The following is a 22,467-nucleotide window of genomic DNA, read 5'->3' as shown; positions in this document are numbered from 1 at the left end:
ACACTCTCCAGCAGATTCAATCGTGAGATCCTGGCCTGTTTGTGTCTCAGGCCCTCTCTTCCTTATTAAAAATGATCCATCTTCAGTTCTTCACACAGTCCAGTTGTTTGCTTGCTGGCAGCTAGAAAATTGAAGAATCTCTCCTCTGTGATTTCACGCCCAAATCACGGACGTGTCAGTGTACATGCCGGTTGCGAGACCTGCTCTCTGCCGCTGCTTCTGGCGGGAAGACTCCAGCGTTCACATTTAAAGGCTGGTCATGGCCAGCATTGTCAACTTAAAAGCGGGTTGTAGCAGGCATTCTGAAAAGTCGCTTGCGTCATGCGATCAGGAACGTCGTGACCGACACGCGCCCGCCGAGTTGGAAAAACTCTGCTCTACTGCATGGAGGTTTTGTTCTTTACATTAATTTATGGTTTCCTTTTTTCAGTGTTGTTTGGCGTGACTTTTAGTGGTCAATGGAGCTTGCAAGTTAAGTGGTGCCTTGGTATTCTTTTTAATTTTTTTTTCCGTTTTCACCTTTTGAGACTCTCCCTGATAATCGGGGAGTTAGATTTTTTTTTGGAAATGGACAGAATTACAACCAAACAGTAAGAACCCCCCTTCCCCTCACAACACTATAACCTCGCCATTAACAACCCCCCCCCAGCAGCTAACAGTGACCAGCTCTGTAAACTGCATAATGAACCAGGGAATTAGTTAATTGGAGTCCTTTTGGACGGTTCACTGCAGCTCATTACAGTAGTTTTTTTTTAGAAAATGAGCTTAAAGTTTTTGTTTTGTTTGATTTTGTTAAATGTAGGTTTTAGTTTTCTTATGTCTTTGCCTGACATTTATTTGCTTTTGAGAGTGGCCACATTCAATGGTGATGCCGTTTTTGGGAGGGGGAGGGGGTGTGGGTGGTTTGTTGACGTTGTCTGTTGGCTTTTCTTTGTCCAGGCCTCTGACTTGGCTTGATGGCTGTAGCGCAACAATTACTCACTCAAGTCGAGAAAAGATTAAATCAATCGAGGCTTTATTAAGCAGGACTTGTTCCCCAGCAGCTCAGTTACAGAATGCGGCTGCTGGGAGAACTCGAGCTCTTATACTCCGCCTTCAGGGCGGAGCCAGAAGGCGGCAGATCCAACCAGGACCCGGGACCTGTCAGCCAATAGCCTCTCGGCTTCACAGGTACCGTATTACCTCTAATACATACCACCATATTCACTCCTTGTTAAAAAAGAACCCGGCGGGGTGGTGGTTCGCTTGGTGGTAGGGGTTTACAAGGCTGGTCCTGGAACAAATTTCGAACAGTGGCTATGCATTTAGCCCAACCGTTAACTATGTACAAGTTCTGTCAGAATCATTATGTACAGGTTTTGTCAGAATCATTATGTACAGGTGTTGTCAGAGTTATTTACAAGTTTTTCTGGTGTCACGCGGATTCCACGAGTCGAGTGGGTGCCCTGGTCGTCCTTGTCGATCGCCTCAGCCCCGGTGGTGGTGCAGGTGCTGGCTCGGGCACTGTCGTCTCTGGGAGCGTTGGGCTGTTCGTTCCTGTTTCTTTACTCCTGGGCGGGCACAGGAGGAGGACTGATCCACCCGGGAAGGGGGCGGTCGTAGGGTGTGCCGGTGGCAGGGAGGGGGTGATCGGTGTTGGGAGTGTGTGTGTGTTTCTGGAGGGCGCCAGGTCCCGCAGGGAGACCGTGTCCTGTCGGCCGTCGGGGTACGCATGTAGGTGTACTGAGGGTTTACGTGGAGAAGGTGAACCCTCTCGACCTACGGGTCCGATTTGTGCGCCCGCACATGCTTTCGGAGCAAGATGGGTCCTGGGGCTGCCAGCCAGGTCGGCAGCGACGTCCCGGAGGAGGACTTCCTAGGGAAGACAAGGAGGCGCTGGTGAGGCGTTTGGTTAGTGGTGGTACACAGTAGCGACCGGATGGAGTGGAGGGCATCCGGGAGGACTTCCTGCCACCGAGAAACTGGGAGATTTCTGGACCGCAGGGCCAGTAGGACGGTCTGCCAGACCGTGCCGTTCTCCCTCTCTACCTGACTGTTGCCCCGGGGGTTGTAGCTGGTCGTCCTGCTTGAGGCAATGCCCTTGCTGAGCAGGAACTGATGCAGCTCGTCGCTCATGACCCCCTGTCGCTATGGATGTACGCCGGGAAACCGAACAGTGTAAAGATGGTGCCGAGGGCTTTAATGACTGTGGTCGCTGTCATGTCAGGGCAGGGGATGGCGAAGGGGAAACGGGACTACTCGTCCACCACGTTCAGGAAGTATGCGTTGCGGTCGGTGGAGGGGAGGGGGCCTTTGAAATCCAAACTGAGGCGTTCAAAGGGACGGGAAGCCTTTATCGGGTGCACTCTATCAGGCCTGAAAAAGTGCGGTTTGCACTCCGCGCAGATTTGGCAGTTCCTGGTGACTGTACAGACCTCCTCCACTGAGTAGGGGAGGTAGTGGGACTTCTCAAAATGGTAGAATCGAGTGACCCCCCGGGTGGCAGAGGTCCTCGTGGAGGGCTTGGAGGCGGTCTACTTGTGCGTTGGCACATGTGCCGCGGGATAGGGCATCGGACGGCTCGTTCAGCTTTCCGGGACGATACAAGATCTCATAGTTATAGGTGGAGAGCTCAATCCTCCACCTCAAGATCTTGTCAGTCTTAATTTTGCCCCGCTGTGCATTATCGAACAATAAAGGCTACCGACCGTTGGTCAGTGAGGAGAGTGAATCTCCTGCCGGCCAGGTAATGCCTCCAATGTCGCACAGCTTCCACTATGGCTTGGGCTTCCTTTTCCACTGAGGAGTGGCGGATTTCTGAGGCGTGGAGGGTCCGGGAGAAAAAGGCCATGGGTCTGCCCGCTTGGTTGAGAGTTGCCGCCAGAGCTACGTCGGATGCGTCGCTCTCGACCTGGAAGGGGAGGGACTCGTCGATGGCGTGCATCGTGGCCTTTGCGATATCCGCTTTGATGCGACTGAAGGCCTGGCGGGCCTCTGTCGACAGGGGGAAGGTAGTGGACTGGATTAACGGGCGGGCCTTGTCTGCGTACTGGGGAACCCACTGGGCGTAATACGAAAAGAAGCCCAGGCAGCGTTTCAGGGCTTTGGAGCAGTGGGGGAGGGGGAATTCCATGAGGGGGCGCATGCGTTCAGGGTCGGGGCCTATCACTCCATTGCGCACTACGTATCCCAGGATGGCCAGACGGTTGGTGCTAAAAACGCATTTTTCCTCGTTATAGGTGAGGTTCAGGGCGTTAGCGGTCTGGAGGAATTTGCGGAGGTTGGCGTCGTGGTCCTGCTGGTCATGGCCGCAGATGGTTACGTTGTCGAGGTATGGGAACGTTGCCCGCAAACCATGCTGGTCAACCATTCGGTCCATCTCCCGTTGGAAGACCGAGACTCCGTTCGTGACGCCAAATGGGAGCCTTAGAAAATGGTAGAGCCGCCCGTCTGCCTCGAAGGCCGTGTACCGCCGGTCACTCGGGCGGATGGGGTGCTGGTGGTATGCGGACTTGAGGTCCACGGTGGAAAAGACCTTGTACTGTGCAATCCGATTGACCATGTCGGATATGCGGGGGAGAGGGTACGCATCTAGCTGCGTGTACCTATTGATGGTCTGACTATAGTCTACGACCATCCTCTGCTTCTCCCCGGTCTTGACAACTACGACCTGGGCTCTCCAGGGACTATTGCTGGCCTGGATTATGCCTTCCTTCAGCAGCCGCTGGACTTTGGACCGGATAAACGTCCGGTCCTGGGCGCTGTATCGTCTGCTCCTAGTGGCGACGGGCTTGCAATCCGGGGTGAGGTTCGCAAACAAGAAAGGCGGTTCAACCTTGAGGGTTGTGAGGCTGCAGATAGTGAGTGGGGGTATTGGGCTGCCGAATTGGAACGTTAGGCTCTGGAGGTTACACTGGAAGTCTAACCCCAATAGAGTGGGAGCACAGAGTTGGGGGAGGACGTAAAGCCTATAGTTTTTAAACTCCCACCCTTGCACCGTTAGGTTCGCGATGCAGAACCCTTGGATCTCTACTGAATGGGACCCCGCTGCCAGGAAAATCTTTTGGGTGCTCGGACGAATGGAAAGAAAACAGCGTCTTACCGTATCCGGGTGGATAAAACGTTCCGTGCTCCCAGAGTCGATCAAGCATGGCGTCTCGTACCCGTTGATCAGCACCGTTGTTGTTGCCGTTTGTAGCGTCCGGTGCCGCGACTGGTCATGGGTCACCGAAGCCAGTCGTGGTTGTTGCGTCGCAGCGTTTTCTTCAGACCCCGTGGAGCCGTCTATGCTGGGGTCCTTGGCTATCAGCCAAGATGGCGGCGTCCATGGATCGCACGCCGTCGGGGGTGGACAAAATAGCCGTCCCCATGAATCGCATGTGGCCGGGGGTCACAAGATGGCGGCGCCCATCCTTCCCTTGTGGTGTCCGGCACCCAAAATGGCGGCGCCCGCGGGCCGCACGTGGATCGTTGGGGGGGCTGAGTCTGCTGTCCCCGTTCTCCCCCAGGGATTGCGGCGACCCCCCAGGACTGGCACACCGCTGCGTAATGCCCCTTTTTGCCGCAGCTTTTACAAATCGCTGAGCAGGCCGGGCAACGCTGCCGGGGGTGTTTCGCCTGCCCGCAAAAATAGCAGCGGGGCCCACTGGGAGGGTCTGGTGCTCTAGCCGCGCAGGCTTGCGGGGGGAGGGGGGGGGGGGGGCTGCCGGGGTGTTGGTCGCAACGTGGGTCCACGGAGCCCAAGGGGCTGCCGCGCGGTTGGGGCCGTAGGCGCGGGCGTTTTGTGAGGCCACGTCGAGGGAGGCCGCAAGGGCCCGTGCATCTGTGAGTCCTAACGAGTCTTTCTCTAACAGTCTTTGGCGAATTTGCGAGGAAGTCATACCTGCCACAAAAGCACCTCTGATTAGTAGCTCCGTGTGCTCGACCGTGCTCACCGACGGGCAGTTGCAGTTCCTCCCCAAAATCAAGAGTGCGCTGCAGAATTCGTCGAGCGATTCTCCGGGGATTTGCCGTCTCGTCGCGAGTTGGCGGCGTGCGGAGACCTGGTTTATGGGCTGAATGTAGACTCCTTTCAGCATGGTGAGCGCCGTCGGGAAATCCTCCGCGTCTTCGATGAGCGAGTAGATCTCCGGGCTCACCCTGGAATGCAGGACCTGCATTTTCTGATCTTCCGTGGTCCAGCCGGGGGCCGTTCGAAGGTAACCTTCGAAGCAGGCTAGCCAGTGTTTAAACACGGCTGCCGAGTTTGCTGCATGGGGGCTGATTCGCAGACACTCCGGGGCGATCCGGAGCTCCATAGTCTTTTAAGCTTGCTTAATAAATTGTAGCGCAACAATTACTCACTCAAGTCGAGAAGAGATTAAATCAATCGAGGCTTTATTAAGCAAGACTTGTTCCCCAGCAGTTCCGTTACAGAATGCGGCTGCTGGGAGAACTCGAGCTCTTATACTCTGCCTTCAGGGCGGAGCCAGAAGGCGGCAGATCCAACCAGGACCCGGGACCTGTCAGCCAATAGCCTCTCGGCTTCACAGGTACCGTATTACCCCTAATACATACCACCACTGTGGCCATCTTGGGTGGATCTTTGGGCTCTACCTTTTCAGTGCCCCTTGATCTCTCTTGGTGGGAATGGCTGACTCCCGATTAAGATGTGGTGGGAGACCTCCAATCTGTTTGGTCACCTGGGGCATTCGAGATTTGAATGACCCAGTGAAGAGGTTGGGGCATTTTCCCATCTCAAGAGCTTAAACTTCAATGTTTTTTTGCAGGAGACTCACCTGCGTATCAGGGATCAGACCAGGCTGCACAAGGGGTGGGTTAGGCAGGTTTTTCATTCCGGTTTCGATGACAGGGCCAGGGGTACGGCAATTCTAATTAATAAAAGAGTTCAGTTTTCCCCCTCTTACATTATAACCGGCCCCAGTGCTCAATATGTTATATTTTGTGGCTCCCTGTTGAACACCCAGATAGTTATGGTTAATGTTTATGCCTCCAACTGGGATGATATGAATCTTATTAGCTCCCAGGTGACCTCCCTCCCCAATCTTGACTCACATCAGCTTATTTTAGGTGCGGACCTGAGCTTTGGACCCGAGATTGGATCATTCCAAACCTAAATCTCTTGTTCCACCTGGGATGGCCAGGGATTTGTTTTCTTTTATGACTCAGATGGGAAGGGTGAATCCTTGGTGCTTTTTGCACCCGAATGATATTCTATGTACTAAGTCACGGAGTGTAAGGAACAAACTAGATGAGCTGCAGGCGCAAATTCAAATTGAAAATTCTGATGTAGTAGCTATTACGGAGACATGGCTGCAGGATGGTCAGGACTGGGAACTAAATATACCTGGTTATAAAGTTTACAGGAGAGAGAGAGAATATGGCAAGCGGAGTGGAGTAACCTTACTGATTAGAAATACTATCACTTCAATGGTAGGGAGGATATAATGAGGGGAAAGCATCCAGTGGTGACCATATGGGTGGAACTGAGGGACAAAAAAGGATCTAAAACTGGAATGGGTGTTGTGTATTGACTTCCTGGTAGCAGTTCTGAGGTGCTAGATTGTACAAATACAGAAATTAGGCAAGTCCGTAACAAAGGCAGAATTGGGGGCGCAATTCTCCCATCGGGAGTCTTAAGTGCCGACGCCGGAGTGAAAACCAGCCCCCGGGGGGGGGGGGGGGGCTAGGAGCGGCATTGCGTCATTTATGCGCGCCGGGCCTTGACGCCGCTTAAATGATGTCACCCACGCAAGCGCGGTTGCCGTCCTCCCCAAGGCCGCCCCGCAAGAAGATGTCGGATGGATCTTGCGGGGCAGCGGAGGAAAGGAGGTCCTCCTTCAGAGAGGCTGGCCCGCCGATCGGTGGGCACCGATCGCGGGCCAGACCCCATTTGAGGCCCCCCCCCCCCAGTGCAGGAACCCCCCCCCACAGGCCGCCCCCCCAGCGTTCCCGCGCTGTTCCCGCTGGCAGCGACCAGGTGTGGACGGCGACGGCGGCAATCCGTCGTATTGGGCAGATCGCTCGGCCCATCCGGGCCAGAGAATCGTTGCTCGCCCGTTGCAAACGGCGATTCTCCCAGCGGCCAGCCGCGCCGGTTTTGGGGGGGGGGGAGAATCCCGTTGGGGCGGCATGGCGGGACACGCGCGGTGCCCCAGCAATTCTCCCACCCGGCATGAGGGGGGGAGAATTCCGCCTAGTATTAATGAGGGATTTTAACTTGCACATAGATTGGGAGAGGCAGACAAGCACCTGTCAGAAAGGTAGTGAATTTCTGAAATGTGTTTGGGATTGTTTCCTGCAACAATATACTAGATGCAACAAGCGGACAGGTAATATTAGATTTAGTTATGAGTAATGAGCCAAATTTAATTAGTAGTCTAACTGTGCATGAACATTTATCAAATAATGATCACAACCTGATTGAATTTAATGTAGCATTTGAAAGTGAATAGCACGATTCAGATACTCGAATTTTAGACTTGGGTAAGGCTGAGTTTAACAGGATGAGGCAGAGACTGTCCACGGTAAACTGGGAAGTTCTGTTAATGGGTCAAACAACTGAAGATCAGTGGAGAATATTTAAAGAGGGCGGCACGGTGACACAGTGTTAGCACTGCTGCCTAGGGTGCTGAGGGCCTGGGTTCAACCCAGGCCTCGGGTCACTGTCTGTGTGGAATTTGCACATTCTCCCTGTGTCTGCGTGGGTCTCATCCCCACAACCCAAAGATGTGCAGAATCGGTGGATTGGTGATGCTAAATTGCCCCTTAATTGGGGAAGAAAAAATAATTAGGTACTCAAAATTTATTTTTAGTAAGAGAATATTTGAAGAAATATTTAACGAGATGCAGAAATAGGGCAGCACGGTGACACAGTGTTAGCACTGCTGCCTATGGCGCTGAGGACCCAGGTTTGATCCCGGCCCCGGTTCACTGTCTGTCGTGGAGTTTGCAGATTCTCCCCGTGCCGACGTGAGTATTACCCCCACAACTCAAAGCTGTGCAGATTAGGTCGATTGGCCACGCTAAATTGCCCCTTAATTGGAAAAAATTAATTGGGGACTCTAAATTTAGAGAAAAAAAACGAGATACGGCAAGTACATACCCCTGAGAGGAAAAGGCTCCTTTTCACAAAGAAAATAGCCATGGACAACTAAAGACGTTAGGGACAGCATAAAACTAAGAAAGGGCTTACAAAAATGTAAAAAATAGCATAGATCCAGATGAATAGGATAGGTACAAAGACCAGCAAAGGGAAGTAAGTCAGCTTATAAGAGCTACTAAAATGGATTATGAAAGAAAACTTGCAAGGGGCATCAAAATCCCACCCCTGCAAAGAAACAACACTTCTAGACCTAGTCAGGTGCGATCAATAAACTACTTTGAGTTGGATTAAACCAAGCCTCTAGCATGAGAACGTGGAATTCCTCCTTCCACCTGGCCTTAACCACCTCCATCGACACTGAATCCTCCAATATAATCGGTCCATAAAAACAACCCAACCTTTGGTTAGATTCCAGAGTCCACTCCACAGTCAGTGGGCGAGATTCTCCACTCTCGCGCCGGTTGGGAGAATCGCCTGGGCCGCCAAAATTTCCCGGGACGGCGGTCCGACGCCCTCCCGCGATTCTCCCAAGTGGCGGGTACGGCCCCGTCGAGTTCCGCGGGCCGCACGCAGGCCGGAGAATCGTCGGAGACACCCAAAATGGCGATTCTCCGGCACCCCTGCTATTCTCAGGCCCGGATGGGCCGAGCGGCCAGGCCAAAACGGCGGGTTCCCCCGGCGCCGTCCATACCTGGTCGCTGCCGTCGGGAACAGCCAGGAATGCTGGGGGGGTGGGGGCGGCCTGCGGGGGTGGGGGGGGGGGGGATCCTGCACCGGGGGGTACCTCAAATGTGGGATGGCCCGTGATCGGTGCTCACCGATCATCGGGCCGTCCTCTCTGAAGGAGGACCTCCTTCCTTCCGCGGTCCCGCAAGATCCGTCCACCACCTTCTTGCGGGGCGGACTCGGAGAGCATGGCAACCACGCATGCGCGGGTGACGCCAGTTATGCGGCGCCAGCCGCGTCATGTATGCGGCGCCGCCTTTACGTGGCGACAAGGCCTGGCGCGTGTAGATGACGCGGCCCCGACCCTAGCCCATTATTGGGCCCTGAATCGGTCGGGAAAGGGGCCGTCTCGCGCCGTCGTGAACCTCGACAGCGTTCACGACGGCGTGGGCACTTCGGCGCGGGAGTGGGGAATCCCGCCCAGTGTCTTTGAGAGATGGGAAGATAAAATTAATCATTGTATTCCTTTTTTTCCAGATACAGCTCCATCCTTTGCTGATATGGGAATTGCTGTCAAGGCTGTGATAGCTGTGGGAAAGGGTCTGGAGCAGGATGTTGGAGAGGACTCGGTGCTGTTAACTGACGATGACAAACTGATCCTAACCTGCTGCTGGGTTACGCTCAGGGTAAGCTCTTCAGTAAACCTGGTACCTGGGAAATCTTCATTGAATAGGTCCCTTGCATAACCAAATGAGCCGAGGTGACTTGCTCCGGAGAAGTTAGAGTGGAAGTATGGTGCATTATAAATTATCCCCACAAGGAGATATGGACTGGTTCTACACATATACAATGGGAGAAAGTATTTGAGTTTGTCAACATACAGTCAATAAATGAATATAGAGACGGTATGAAGGCGGGGCTTGCACAAATACAACATAAAACTGGAATCCACAACAGACTGGGAGAGATACAACAAGTAACAAAGGAATAGAAAGCAAAAACAGAATAGGAACAAAGATTATGACCAGTGCCTCCATTACCTTTGCTGCTATCAGCAACTTAAAATGTGTCTTCCTGTTGACAGGTTCCAGTCAGCTTTGATGCTTTGTACAATTCAACAGCAAACTGATTATTGAGCTGAGACTTGGCATCCCATCTGATGTTGTGTGTTAGAATCATAGAATTCCTACAGCAGAAAGAGGCCACTCAGCTCAGGCCCACTCCCCTGCCTTAGCCCCGCAGCCCCACCTAACTTGCACATTTTTGGGCTGCGAGAGGAAACCCACGCAGATACGGGGAGAACATGCAAACTCCACAGTCACCCAAGGCCAGAATTGAATCCTGGTCTCTGACGCTGTGAGGCAGCAGTGCTAACCACTGTGCCATCATGCCACCCATGTTGGCCGTTGGAAACTCCTGGCTCCATAATCTCAATTCACATATGGGGACATTGGGTGAGGTGTTGGTGAGTGACCAGCACACACACTGACATTGAGTGTCCACAACATCTGTTGAGGTTCTGGAAGGTTGCCAGCACATGTGGAGTCTCATCAAACAACAAGTTGGGGGAAGGTTTGACACTTTGTCTTTGCTCATTGGCAGGAGTTGGGTCTGCTCCTGGGATACCTGGTGGAGCTTGGACTTTCACCCCATTCCTCTGCAGATTCGACTCACCTGCTCTCTGTGACACAGATACAGAACATCGCAGGGGTTTTCCTGAACATTCTTCTGAAATGTCGGCACTGGGTGAGTGTTTACGATTCAAGGAGAAGGATAATACTTGATGTTAAACCATCAGTTGCACAGTAACACTTCAAGGCATCAAACACAATCATAGAAATTGACAGAACGAGGCCATTATCTCATCGCTTCACACCTGCTGCCAATGGACCATTCAGTCTAATCCCTCTTTCCAGTTCTTGGTTCATAGCTTTGTAAGCTACAGACAGCCCTTCAGTGTATATCAAAGCACCTTTTGAATGCTATGAGGGTTTCTGCCTCTATCACCCTTTGGGCAGTGCGTTCTGGATCTCCATCACGTTGCGGGTCAAAAAACTTCCCCTCACATCTCATCTAAATCTCATACCTCTTGGCCTAAATATATGTCCCTGGTTATGGACCCTCCAATTAGGCAACCCCTCAGCCTCCTCTGTTCCAAAGAAAACGAGCTCTGCTTCTCCAACCTTTCCTCATAGCTATCATTCTCCAGAGCAGGACATATCCTGCTAAATCTCTCCTGTTGCCTGTGTAGTGCAATTACATCTTTCCTAGTGCAATGGCCAGAACTGCATGTAGTACACAACCTTCTTGCTCATATATTCTATGCTTTGGCTAATAAGGGCAAGTATGCTGTATGTCTCTTGACTACCATATCTATCTGTCCGGCAGTCTTTAGGGATCAGTAGACATCCACTCCAAGGTCCTCTGTTCCTCTGCACCTCACAGTAACCAGTTTTTTTTGTGTGCTCCCTGGTCTTGTTAGGCTTCCCCAAATGCATTACTGCGTACTTCCATGGGCTGAACTCATTTTGCCATTGTCCTCCCCAGCCCCCCCACCCTGCCCCACCTAGTCCATTGATATCTTCTACAGTATTCTTCTTCATTATCATTATCAGCCACACACCCATTTTTTGTATCATCTGTGAGCAAGTTAAAGTCATCGATATATACCACAAAGAGCAAGGAGACTAGCACTGTTTGGAGCCTCACTAGAAACAGGCTTCCAGCCACCCGCCACCCACCATTGCCTTTGTTTCCTGCCTCTGAGCTAATTTGGGATCCTCTTTCAAGACTCCTTAATTCTCCCCTCTCACTATATTAATTTAATCTAAATAGGAACCATTCGGGACAATGGGGTGATACATCCTTAGAGACATAGGACAAGCAGGGAAATTATGCTGGAACAAAGCAAAATACTGCGAGGTTTGGAAATCTGAAATAAAAACAAAAAGTGCTGGAAGTGCTCTTAACATAAAATTCCGAAGGAGGCCATTTGTCCAATCGAGTCGATGCCGGCTTTCTGCAGAGTAATCCAGTCAGCCCCATTCCCCACGCTCTATCCCCGTATCCCTATCAGTTTGTTTCCATTAAGTGCCCATCCAATTTTCTTTTGAAATGACATCCCACTTCCAGCCCTCTTCTTAGAGTTCCAGGTTATTACCATTCGTGTAAAGGCCATAAGACATAGGAGCGGAAGTAAGGCCATTCGGCCCATCGAGTCCACTCCACCATTCAATCATGGCTGATTTCAACTCCATTTACCCGCTCTCTCTCCATAGCCCTTAATTCCTCGAGAAATCAAGAATTTATCAACTTCTGTCTTAAAGACACTCAACGTCCCGGCCTCCACCGCCCTCTGTGGCAATGAATTCCACAGACCCACCACTCTCTGGCTGAAGAAATTTCTCCTCATCACTGTTCTAAAGTGACTCCCTTTTATTCTAAGGCTGTGCCCCCGGGTCCTAGTCTCCCCTGCTAATGGAAACAACTTCCCTACGTCCACCCTATCTAAGCCATTCATTATCTTGTAAGTTTCTATTAGATCTCCCCTCAACCTCCTAAACTCCAATGAATATAATCCCAGGATACTCAGACGTTCATCGTATGTTAGGCCTACCATTCCTGGGATCATCCGTGTGAATCTCCGCTGGACCCGCTCCAGTGCCAGTATGTCCTTCCTGAGGTGTGGGGCCCAAAATTGCGCACAGTATTCTAAATGGGGCCTAACTTTATAAAGCTTCAGAAGTACATCCCTGCTTTTATATTCCAAGCCTCTTGAGATAAATGACAACATTGCATTTGCTTTCTTAATTACGGACTCAACCTGCAAGTTTACCTTTAGAGAATCCTGGACTAGGGCTCCCAAGTCCCTTTGCACTTCAGCATTATGAATTTTGTCACCGTTTAGAAAATAGTCCATGCCTCTATTCTTTTTTCCAAAGTGCAAGACCTCGCACTTGCCCACGTTGAATTTCATCAGCCATTTCTTGGACCACTCTCCTAAACTGTCTAAATCTTTCTGCAGCCTCCCCACCTCTTCCATACTACCTGCCCCTCCACCTATCTTTGTATCATCGGCAAACTTAGCCAGAATACCCCCAGTCCCGTCATCTAGATCGTTAATATATAAAGAGAACAGCTGTGGCCCCAACACTGAACCCTGCGGGACACCACTCGTCACCGGTTGCCATTCCGAAAAAGAACCTTTTATCCCAACTCTCTGCCTTCTGACTGACAGCCAATCGTCAATCCATGTTAGTACCTTGCCTCGAATACCATGGGCCCTTATTTTACTCAGCAGTCTCCCGTGAGGCACCTTTTGGAAGTCAAGATAGATAACATCCATTGGCTCTCCTTGGTCTAACCTATTTGTTATCTCTTCAAAGAACTCTAACAGGTTTGTCAGGCACGACCTCCCCTTACTAAATCCATGCTGACTTGTCCTAATCCGACCCTGCATTTCCAAGAATTTAGAAATCTCATCCTTAACAATGGATTCTAGAATCTTGCCAACAACCGAGGTTAGGCTAATTGGCCTATAATTTTCCATCTTTTTCCTTGTTCCCTTCTTGAACAGTGGGGTTACAACAGCGATTTTCCAATCCTCTGGGACTTTCCCTGACTCCAGTGACTTTTGAAAGATCATAACTAACGCCTCGACTATTTCTTCAGCTACCTCCTTTAGAACTCTAGGATGTAGCCCATCTGGGCCCGGAGATTTATCAATTTTTTGACCTCTTAGTTTCTCTAGCACTTTCTCCTTTGTGATGGCTACCATATTCAACTCTGCCCCCTGACTCTCCTGAATTGTTGGGATATTACTCATGTCTTCTCCTGTGAAGACTGACGCAAAGTACTTATTTAGTTCCTCAGCTATTTCCTTGTCTCCCATCACTAGATTACCAGCGTCATTTTGGAGCGGCCCAATGTCTACTTTTGCCTCCCGTTTGTTTTTAATGTATTTAAAGAAACTTTTACGATCATTCCTAATGTTACTGGCTAGCCTACCTTCATCATTGATCCTCTCTTTCCTTATTTCTCTCTTGGCTATCTTCTGTTTGTTTTTGTAGCCTTCCCAATCTTCTGACTTCCCACTACTCTTTGCCACATTATAGGCTTTATCTTTTGCTTTGATGCATTCCCTAACTTCCTTTGTCAGCCATGGCTGCCTAATCCCCCCTCTGATAACCTTTCTTTTCTTTGGGATGAACCTCTGTACTGTGTCCTCAATTACTCCCAGAAACTCCTGCCATTGCTGTTCTACTGTCTTTCCCACTAGGCTCTGCTCCCAGTCGATTTTCGTCAGTTCCTCCGTCATGCCCCTGTAGTTACCTTTATTTAACTGTAACACCTTTACATCTGATTCTACCTTTCTTTCAAATTGGAGATTGAATTCTACCATATTATGATCACTGCCTCCTAAGTGTTCCCTTACTTTAAGATCTTTAATCAAGTCTGGCTCATTACATAACACTAAGTCCAGAATGGCCTGTTCCCTCGTGGGCTCCATCACAAGCTGTTCCAAAAAGCCCTCCTGTAAACATTCAATGAATTCCCTTTCCTTGGGTCCACTGGCAGCATTATTTACCCAGTCCACCTGCATATTGAAGTCCCCCATGATCACTGTGACCTTGCCTTTCTGTCATGCACTTTCTATTTCGTGGTGCATTTTGTGCCCCCGGTCCTGACCACTGTTAGGAGGCCTGTACATAACTCCCATTATGTTTTTTTTGCCTTTGTGGTTCCTCAACTCTACCCACACAGACTCCACATCATCTGACCCTATGTCGTTTAGTGCTATTAATTTAATTTCATTCCTAATTAACAAGGCAACCCCACCCCCTCTGCCCACCTCTCTGTCTTTTCGATAGGTTGTGAATCCCTGGATGTTTAAATGCCAGTCCTGAACCCCCTGCAACCATGCCTCCGTGATGCCTACCACATCATACCTGCCAGTCACAATCTGGGCCACAAGCTCATCTACCTTGTTCCGTACACTGCGCGCATTTAAATATAGCACCTTTAATACTCTATTGATCGTCCCTTTTTGTTTTCTTAGTGTGGTGGACCTTGGTTTACTGAGCCTTTCCATACACTGTGCCATATTTTGTGGGATGGGGACTATCGTAACGTCTCCTGAGCTCTGTGTTTTCGTGCTTTTTTGTATTCCTAAGCAGCTACGCTTCCCACTGATTACTTCACCTCTTGGTTCCCTGACTTTCCCTTCCCCCCCCCCCCCCCCAATCTCTAGTTTAAAGTCCTATTGACCACCCTATTTACTCTTTTCGCCAGAACACTGGTCCCAGCTCGGTTCAGGTGGAGACCATCCCAACAGTATAGGTCCCCCCGGTCCCAAAACTGATGCCAGTGTCCCATGAAAAGGAACCCCTCTTTCTCACGCCACTCTTTCAGCCACGTGTTAACTTCCCTTATTCTTGCCTCCCTATGCCAATTTGCACGTGGCTCGGGCAGTAATCCGGAGATTATGACCCTTGAGGACCTGTTTTTAAATTTGAATCCTAGCTCTATATAATCTCTAAACAGGTCCTCTTTTCTAGACTTGCCTGTGTTGTTGGTACCGACATGGACCACAACAACTGGATCCTCCCCCTCCCTCTCCAGTATCCTTTCAAGCCGGTCAGAGATGTCCCGCACCCTAGCACCGGGCAGGCAACATACCATGTGGGACTCTTTATCCTGCTCACAAAGGATACTATCCATCCCCCTGATAATAGAATCCCCTACAACTACAACTAAAAAAAAAAAGTTCCTCCTCTGATCCCTGAAGTACAGGGCGAGGAAGAATTCCAACAGGTTTGCTCAGGCCTTGAGGGGGGGTGGCTTTTCCAGATCAGATACAAGGTCTGCTCCCCCCACCTCGGTACTCATTCCCCATCATGACCCCCTAACTCCCCATACATCCCAACCGCCAGGCCCCTCTTTCCTATCCCTGACGCAGGATTCTGGTCTTACCTGGTCCTTTTGGCACTGGCACTTGGACTGGTGGGACTGCCTGTTGTCCAGAACTCTCCCAGGCAGGATTTCCTCCCAAGTGGGAGGTAGAAAGCCCGCCTCCAGCTAATTAACACTACCCAAGTGGTTCCGCATAATACATTTGGTGGGACAACCAGATTGGCCAGCAGCTCTCAAGGACAAGAAGTGCCGTTCTTGGCCTGTTTAGCTCACCGGCAGCACGTTATGGCACAGGTCCTGCTTGAATTTCGTGCGTCTGCCATGTCACAACCCCTGGAGCACAAGCTGCTCTCGCTGACGCCAATTTCTGCACATGTGGTCATCCAGGCTTTCCCACCTGGCACAGGATGTACGTTCCACGTGGCTGAGGTGCCCCGGCAAGCCTCTACTTCCAGAAACATGTACATGTCCAGCTATTCACCAATCAGCTCCTTCCACAGTTAAGACATCATTGAAGCTATTTTTCCGATGTTGCTTTTGTCGTTGTTTTTTCTGGAGGCTCCCTCCCTTGCTTTCACCCCTTGGTTGCTGCAGCACTCAATCCCCACAGCAGGTTCAGCACTGCTGCCCCCGAGTCACTTGGGGATCCAGTGAAATACCAAAAACGGTTCAACAGCACCTACCAAAATGCTAAACCCAGCTATATGGCGCACACCGAGATACCAAACACAGTCACATGTGTCTGTAATCCACCGGGTTGTGAGCGTTTGACTTAACCAGTTTTACTGTCTATCTGCAGGGAGCAGTGGAAGGCTGCAGTGCTGGCTTGACCAGGTTCTGTGCATCTCTTCTGAAACAACAGTCTCCAGAGCTGATGGCAATTCCCCGACAGATCCTGGATCAGGTACTTGAGACCCACTTGCGGTGTGACACTGATGTACACATTTTCAAAACTCAAGATTTAGGTCAGTTTAAAGGCCTGCTCCCCAGGTATGGTGGCTCTTCCACAGACAGTTTGGAACTGTGAATGAGTGGAGATGACACAGCACCTTTGCTTGATTCAGTCAAAGAACTAAGAACAATACAGCACAGGAACAGGCCCTTCGGCCCTCCAATCCTGCGCAACCATGGTACCTGCCTAAACTAAAACCGTATGCACTTACGGAGTGCGTATCCTTCCATTCCCACCCTATTCATATATTTGTCTAGATGACCCTTAAATGCCGCTTTTGTACCTGCTCCCACCACCTCCCCAGGCAGCGCGTTCCATGGGCTGGGTTCTCCGCCGGCGGGATGCTCTGTTTTGCCGGCAGTCCAGGGGTTTCCCGACGGCGTGGGGCTGCCCCACAATGGGAAACCCCATTGACTAGCCGGCGTAACGGAGCATCCCGCCGGTGAGGTGAGCCTGTGGCGCGGTGGGGTGGAGAATCCAGTCCCATATATTTACCACCCTCTGTGGAAAATAACTTATCTCACATATCTGTTCTAAACTTTTCCCCACGCACTTTAAACCTACGTCCCCTAGCACTTGACTCTCCTACCCTAGGAAAGAGTATCTGACTATCCACGCCACTCGTAACCTTATAGACCTCTATCAGGTCATCTCTCAACCTCCGTTGTTCCAGTGAGAACAGACCGAATTTATCTAACCTCTCCTCCTAGCTAATGCCCTCCATACCAGGCAAAATCATAGTACCCTCTCCAAAGCATCCGCATCCTTTTGGTAGTGTGGCGACCAGAATTGTACACAATATTCCAAATGAGGCCTAACTAAGGTCCTGTACCCCCCCCCCCCCCTTTATTGCCTCTGCTGACAGTTTAGCTTTCCCCGAAGAAGTCGATAAATGGCTGCCACCTCCGGACGAACCCTAACGTTGATCCTCTCGGGGCGAACTTAATTTTCTCAAGTGTGAGAAACCCAGCCATGTCGCTAACCCAAACCTTTGATTTCAGGGGCTCCGAGTCCCTCCACGCTAACAATATGCATCTCCGGGCTACCAAGGAGGCAAGGGCCAAAACGTCAGCCTCTCTTGTCCCCTGGACTCCCGGGTCTTCCGACACTCCAAAAATCACCACCTCTGGATTCGGCGCCACTCTTGTTTTAAGTATCGTGGACAAAATTCCGCAAATCCCTGCCAGTATCCTCTAAACTTCGGGCATGCCCAAAACATATGGACATGGTTTGCGGGCCCTCCCGCGCACCTCACACACTTGTCCTCTATCCCCCAAAAACCTGCTCATCCGGGCCACCATCATGTGTGCCCGGCGAACCAGCTTGAATTGTATCAGGCTGAGCCTGGCACATGATGAGGACGTGTTGACTCTGCTCAAAGCATCCGCCTCTACCTCGCCCCCAGCTTATCTTCCCATTTACCTTTTAGCTCATCTATCTGGGTTTCCTCACACTCCATAAGCTCTTTGTAGATATCTGAAACCTTCCTCTCTCCCACCCCTGTTTTAGAAACTACCCTGTCCTGTATCCTCTGTGGCGGTAGGAGCGGAAAGGTCGAAACCTGCCTTTGCAAAAAATCCTTTATCTGCAGATATCGAAACCCATTCCCTCCCGGCAATTCAAACTTCTCCTTCAAATCCTCCAGACAGGGAAAGCTCCCATCAATAAATAGATCTCCCATCCTCTCAATCCCTGCTCTCTGCTATCTCCGAAACCCCCCATCCAGCCTCCCTGGAACAAACCGGTGATTATCACAAATTGGAGCTGTGGTGAGCCACGTATGGCTATTGTATATATTCACTGTTGATCTATTGCTGTTATAATCGTTGTCACTATTATTGTGTATACTCACTGTTACCGTTGTTCCATTGCTAGTTATTGCTGTTGTTGTATTGATGCCGCTGTTGGCTCAGCCTGAGGCTCCGCCCCTCTGAGGAGGTATATAACCGGCCGATCTGGGACAGGCTCTCAGTGCGAGAAGAGCAACTGGTTGGCACATTTCTATTTGATTAAGACCACAGTTCTTCGATAACAACCGACTCGACTGAATTGATGGTTATCAGGAGCCCACACCAATGCTCCCTCCACTCTCATATGCTTATCAGGATCGCGATCCCCCTGGTCTTAGAGTCCAACCCCGAATGAAATACTTGCCTGACCCACCCCTTCCTCAGTCTAGTCTGATCCGCAACCCTCATTTGTGTCTCTTGTAGCATCGCCACGTCCGCCTTCAACCTCCTCAAATGCGCGAACACGCGAGCCTTCTTGACCGGCCCATTCAGCCCTCTAACGTTCCATGTGATCAGCCCCCCCTCCACCCCTGCTGATCAACCTTCACCCTTCTTAGGCCAGCCTCCAGCTCGCGTCCCGCGCCTCCTCAGGCCTGCCCTCGGACGCCCACCGTCCTCGATCTCCAATTTGTCTCCCAACAACAGTCCCTCCCCTGTCAGCAGAGCAACCCCCCCTCCCCCCCATTAAGAAAACAACAATCCCAACCCCCCTTAACAAACTTATCACCTGCTCGCTCCCCACTGCGCTTCCGTGAGCTAGCCTGCCCAGCTGGCGTGTTAGCCCCCACCCATGGCGCCGAACATCCTACCCCCTATTGTTCTCCCTCCCCACCGTTCGGACATACATATTCCAAACATCACAATCCCCAACAAACACACAGAAGAAAACTCAACCCACTATCCCCCCCACAAGAACAAAGTTAATTCACATACAAAACTGAGCAACGGCCCAAAATTTGAAACCGAAAGCACTCCATGTACAACCCAAAACGAAAATAAATTTAACAGCACAGGTATGGCATTACTCGCCCCCGCCCCCCCCCCCCCAAATTCAATGTCCTCAATCACCTGCCAGTTTTTTGACCTTAACAAAGTCCATCGCCTCATCCAGCGATCCAAAGTAATGTTCTTGACCATCGTAGGTTACCCACAAACGAGCTGGATGAAATGAAATGAAATGAAAATCGCTTATTGTCACAAGTAGGCTTCAAATGAAGTTACTGTGAAAAGCCCCTAGTCGCCACATTCCGGCGCCTGTTCGGGGAGGCTGTTACGGGAATTGAACCGTGCTGCTGGCCTGCCTTGGTCTGCTTTCAAAGCCAGCGATTTAGCCCTGTGCAGCATTCTGAACTTCACCCCCTTCTTGAAGCGACCGATTTTACCCTATTAAAGCTCGCTCTTCTTTTGGCCAGTTCCGGACCCAAGTCCTGATAGATGCGCATCTCATTGTTATCCCATTGCAGCTCCATGTCTGCTTGGCCCACCGCACAATTTGTTCCTTATCCAGGAACCGGTGCATTCGCACTACCATCACCCTCAGCGATGTTATGGACCAGAGTTTAGAGAACCCCAAAGTGTATCATGGGAGTTCACCTGACCCACAACTTTTAATAGATTGTGGTATGGGGAGCACACGCCCCACTCTACAGGTGTGGGACAGCAGAAATGGAAAAGTATTTTTAAAGCAAAACCATGTTTATTCTCTGAACTCAAGTTACCCTTTTTAAAACATACAGTGAACATCTTAGCAACTATTAATTCAAATACAACCCCCAAAGCTACAACACTAAGTAATCCTTTAAGCTTTCCTTTTAACATCCATACGACTTAAAAACAAAACCTTTAACAGAAGCACATCAGGTTAAAGTCACTACTGAAAACATTTATAATTCTGATTTCACCAAATGATCAAGAGATAGTCTTTTCATGGCAGAGAGAACAGCAGTACAGCTGCTGTCTGGCTTCAGCTCCAACACTGAAAATGAAACTATAAAACACCCTGCAGCAAACAGCCTAAAACGAAAGTAAAAAGCTGACAGACAGCCCAGCTCCACCCACACTCTGACATCACTGATAAACACCCATTTCTTAAAGGTACATTTCTTAAACACCCATTTCTTAAAGGTACTCTCACATGACACCTCCCAAGAAAAAATAAATAAACTTCAAGATGGTTTCATTTTTCACCTTTTCACTATCCTTTAAGAAATGCACACGGTAAATATAATTTTTTGTTTCAAAAAACAACACACGCAAACAGGTATAATAATATAGTCCATTTCTTTTTTTTTTCTTCTTCCTCCAACTGGAATCCCTCTTGATTGACAGTCTCATTGAACAAGAGGGTCTCTGCACGATCCGTCCATTTCTCTACGCCTTGGCATTTCTCTTTAATGGCAGATACTTTAGTTCAATCTGATCACAGAGTCCCTTTTAATTCTCCAACACAGGAGCATTGGTTATCACCGTTTTCGGGCAGTCAAATGCCTGTTGAAAGTCCGCGGTCCACTGAAATGTTTAACGTTTCTTCAGCAAGTCCATCAGTGGAGCAACCACGCTACAAAACTTGTGCACAAATGTTCGATCAAATCCACTCATGCCAAGAAATCGCATTATTTCCTTTCATCTTGAGGGTATTGAAAACTCCTCAATAACTGTTGGTTTCACATCCCGTGTGACCATTCGACCCTGTCCGATTGTATGGCCAAGGAAAGTGACTTGGGCTTCTCCAAATTCACCTTTGGCTAGGTTTATCGCCAAACCCGCCTCCTGAAGTCGATCGAATAACTCCATCAGATGTTTCAAATGTTCTTTCCATGTCTGGCTGAAAATTACCAGATCGTCGATGTATACCGCACAATTAGGTACTCCTGAAACAACTTTGCTTTTTAACCGTTGAAATGTGGCTGGGGCGTTTTTCATGCCAAATGGCATAACTTTGAATTGGTATATACCATCTGGAGTCACAAAAGCTGAAATCTCCTTCGCCCTTTCAGATAAAGGTACCTGCCAGTAACCTTTAAGTAAATCCAATTTGGAAATAAAAGCTGATTGTCCCACTTTCTCAATGCAATCCTCCAAACGTGGGATAGGATAAGAGTCCGTTCTTGTAACTGCATTCACCTTTCTATAGTCCACTTACAACCGTTGGGTACCGTCTGGTTTAGGTACCATCACTATGGGTGAGCTCCATTGGCTGCAACCCACTTCAATTATGCCATTTTTAAGCATACTCTCAATCTCTTTGTTAACCTGTGCCAAATGTAAAGGGTTAAGTCTATATGGATGTTGTTTGATTGGAACAGCATTTCCCACATCTACATCATGTATAGCCATTTTAATACTTCCCAATTTATCTCCACAAACTTGCCCATGTGATATCAATAACTCTTTCAGGTCAGTCTGTTTTTCCTCTGGACGGTAACTCAACAATTTATCCCAATTTTTAAGAACATCCTCGTTTCCAATTTAATTTGAGGTATGTCAAATTCACAGTCGTCTGGATTTGGATGGTCACTTTGAGTTAGAATCATTAAAACCACCTTTTTCTCTCCATCTTTTTCAAAGTACCTTTTAAGCATATTCACATGACACACTCGGTGAGTCTTCCTTCCATCTGGTGTTTTTACCACATAATTCACCTCAATTAATTTCCTTTCAATCTGATAAGGTCCACAAAACCTAGCTTTTAAAGGTTCACCTACCACTGGTAACAACATTAAAACTTTATCTCCACTGGCAAAACTACGAACTTTGGATTTCTTGTCCGCTACCAGTTTCATCACATTTTGTGCAACTTTTAATTGTTGTCCAGCCAATTCACCTGCTCTATTTAATCGTTCCCTGAAATTTGACACGTAATCCAATAATGTAATTTCTCACTCATCAATTTTTCCTTAATCAATTTAAGTGGTCTCTTACCTCACAACCAAAACTTCGTTCAAAAGGACTAAATTTGGTTTGATTCATTAGGTGCATCCCTAACTGCAAACAGTACGAATGGAATTCCTTTATCCCAATCCTCTGGATAATCTTCACAATAAGCCCTCAACATTGTCTTTAAT

General features: G+C 49.5%; 1 protein-coding gene across 1 annotated transcript in view; it reads left to right on the top strand.

The window, feature by feature from the left end:
• LOC140410951 (tRNA (32-2'-O)-methyltransferase regulator THADA) overlaps nt 1-22,467 on the top strand; it is a 496,539-nt gene that overhangs the window by 161,279 nt on the left and 312,793 nt on the right. Inside the window, exons 18-20 of the mRNA XM_072499809.1 lie at nt 9,287-9,435; nt 10,352-10,495; nt 16,461-16,565. Of these exons, the coding sequence (XP_072355910.1) occupies nt 9,287-9,435; nt 10,352-10,495; nt 16,461-16,565 (398 nt within the window). The remainder of the gene's footprint in view (nt 1-9,286; nt 9,436-10,351; nt 10,496-16,460; nt 16,566-22,467) is intronic.

The sequence above is a fragment of the Scyliorhinus torazame genome, chromosome 1, assembly GCF_047496885.1.
Source record: "Scyliorhinus torazame isolate Kashiwa2021f chromosome 1, sScyTor2.1, whole genome shotgun sequence".
NCBI lineage: Eukaryota > Metazoa > Chordata > Chondrichthyes > Carcharhiniformes > Scyliorhinidae > Scyliorhinus > Scyliorhinus torazame.
The sequence above is the reverse complement of the archived record's forward strand: the minus strand, read 5'-3'. Positions and strand labels throughout refer to the sequence as shown.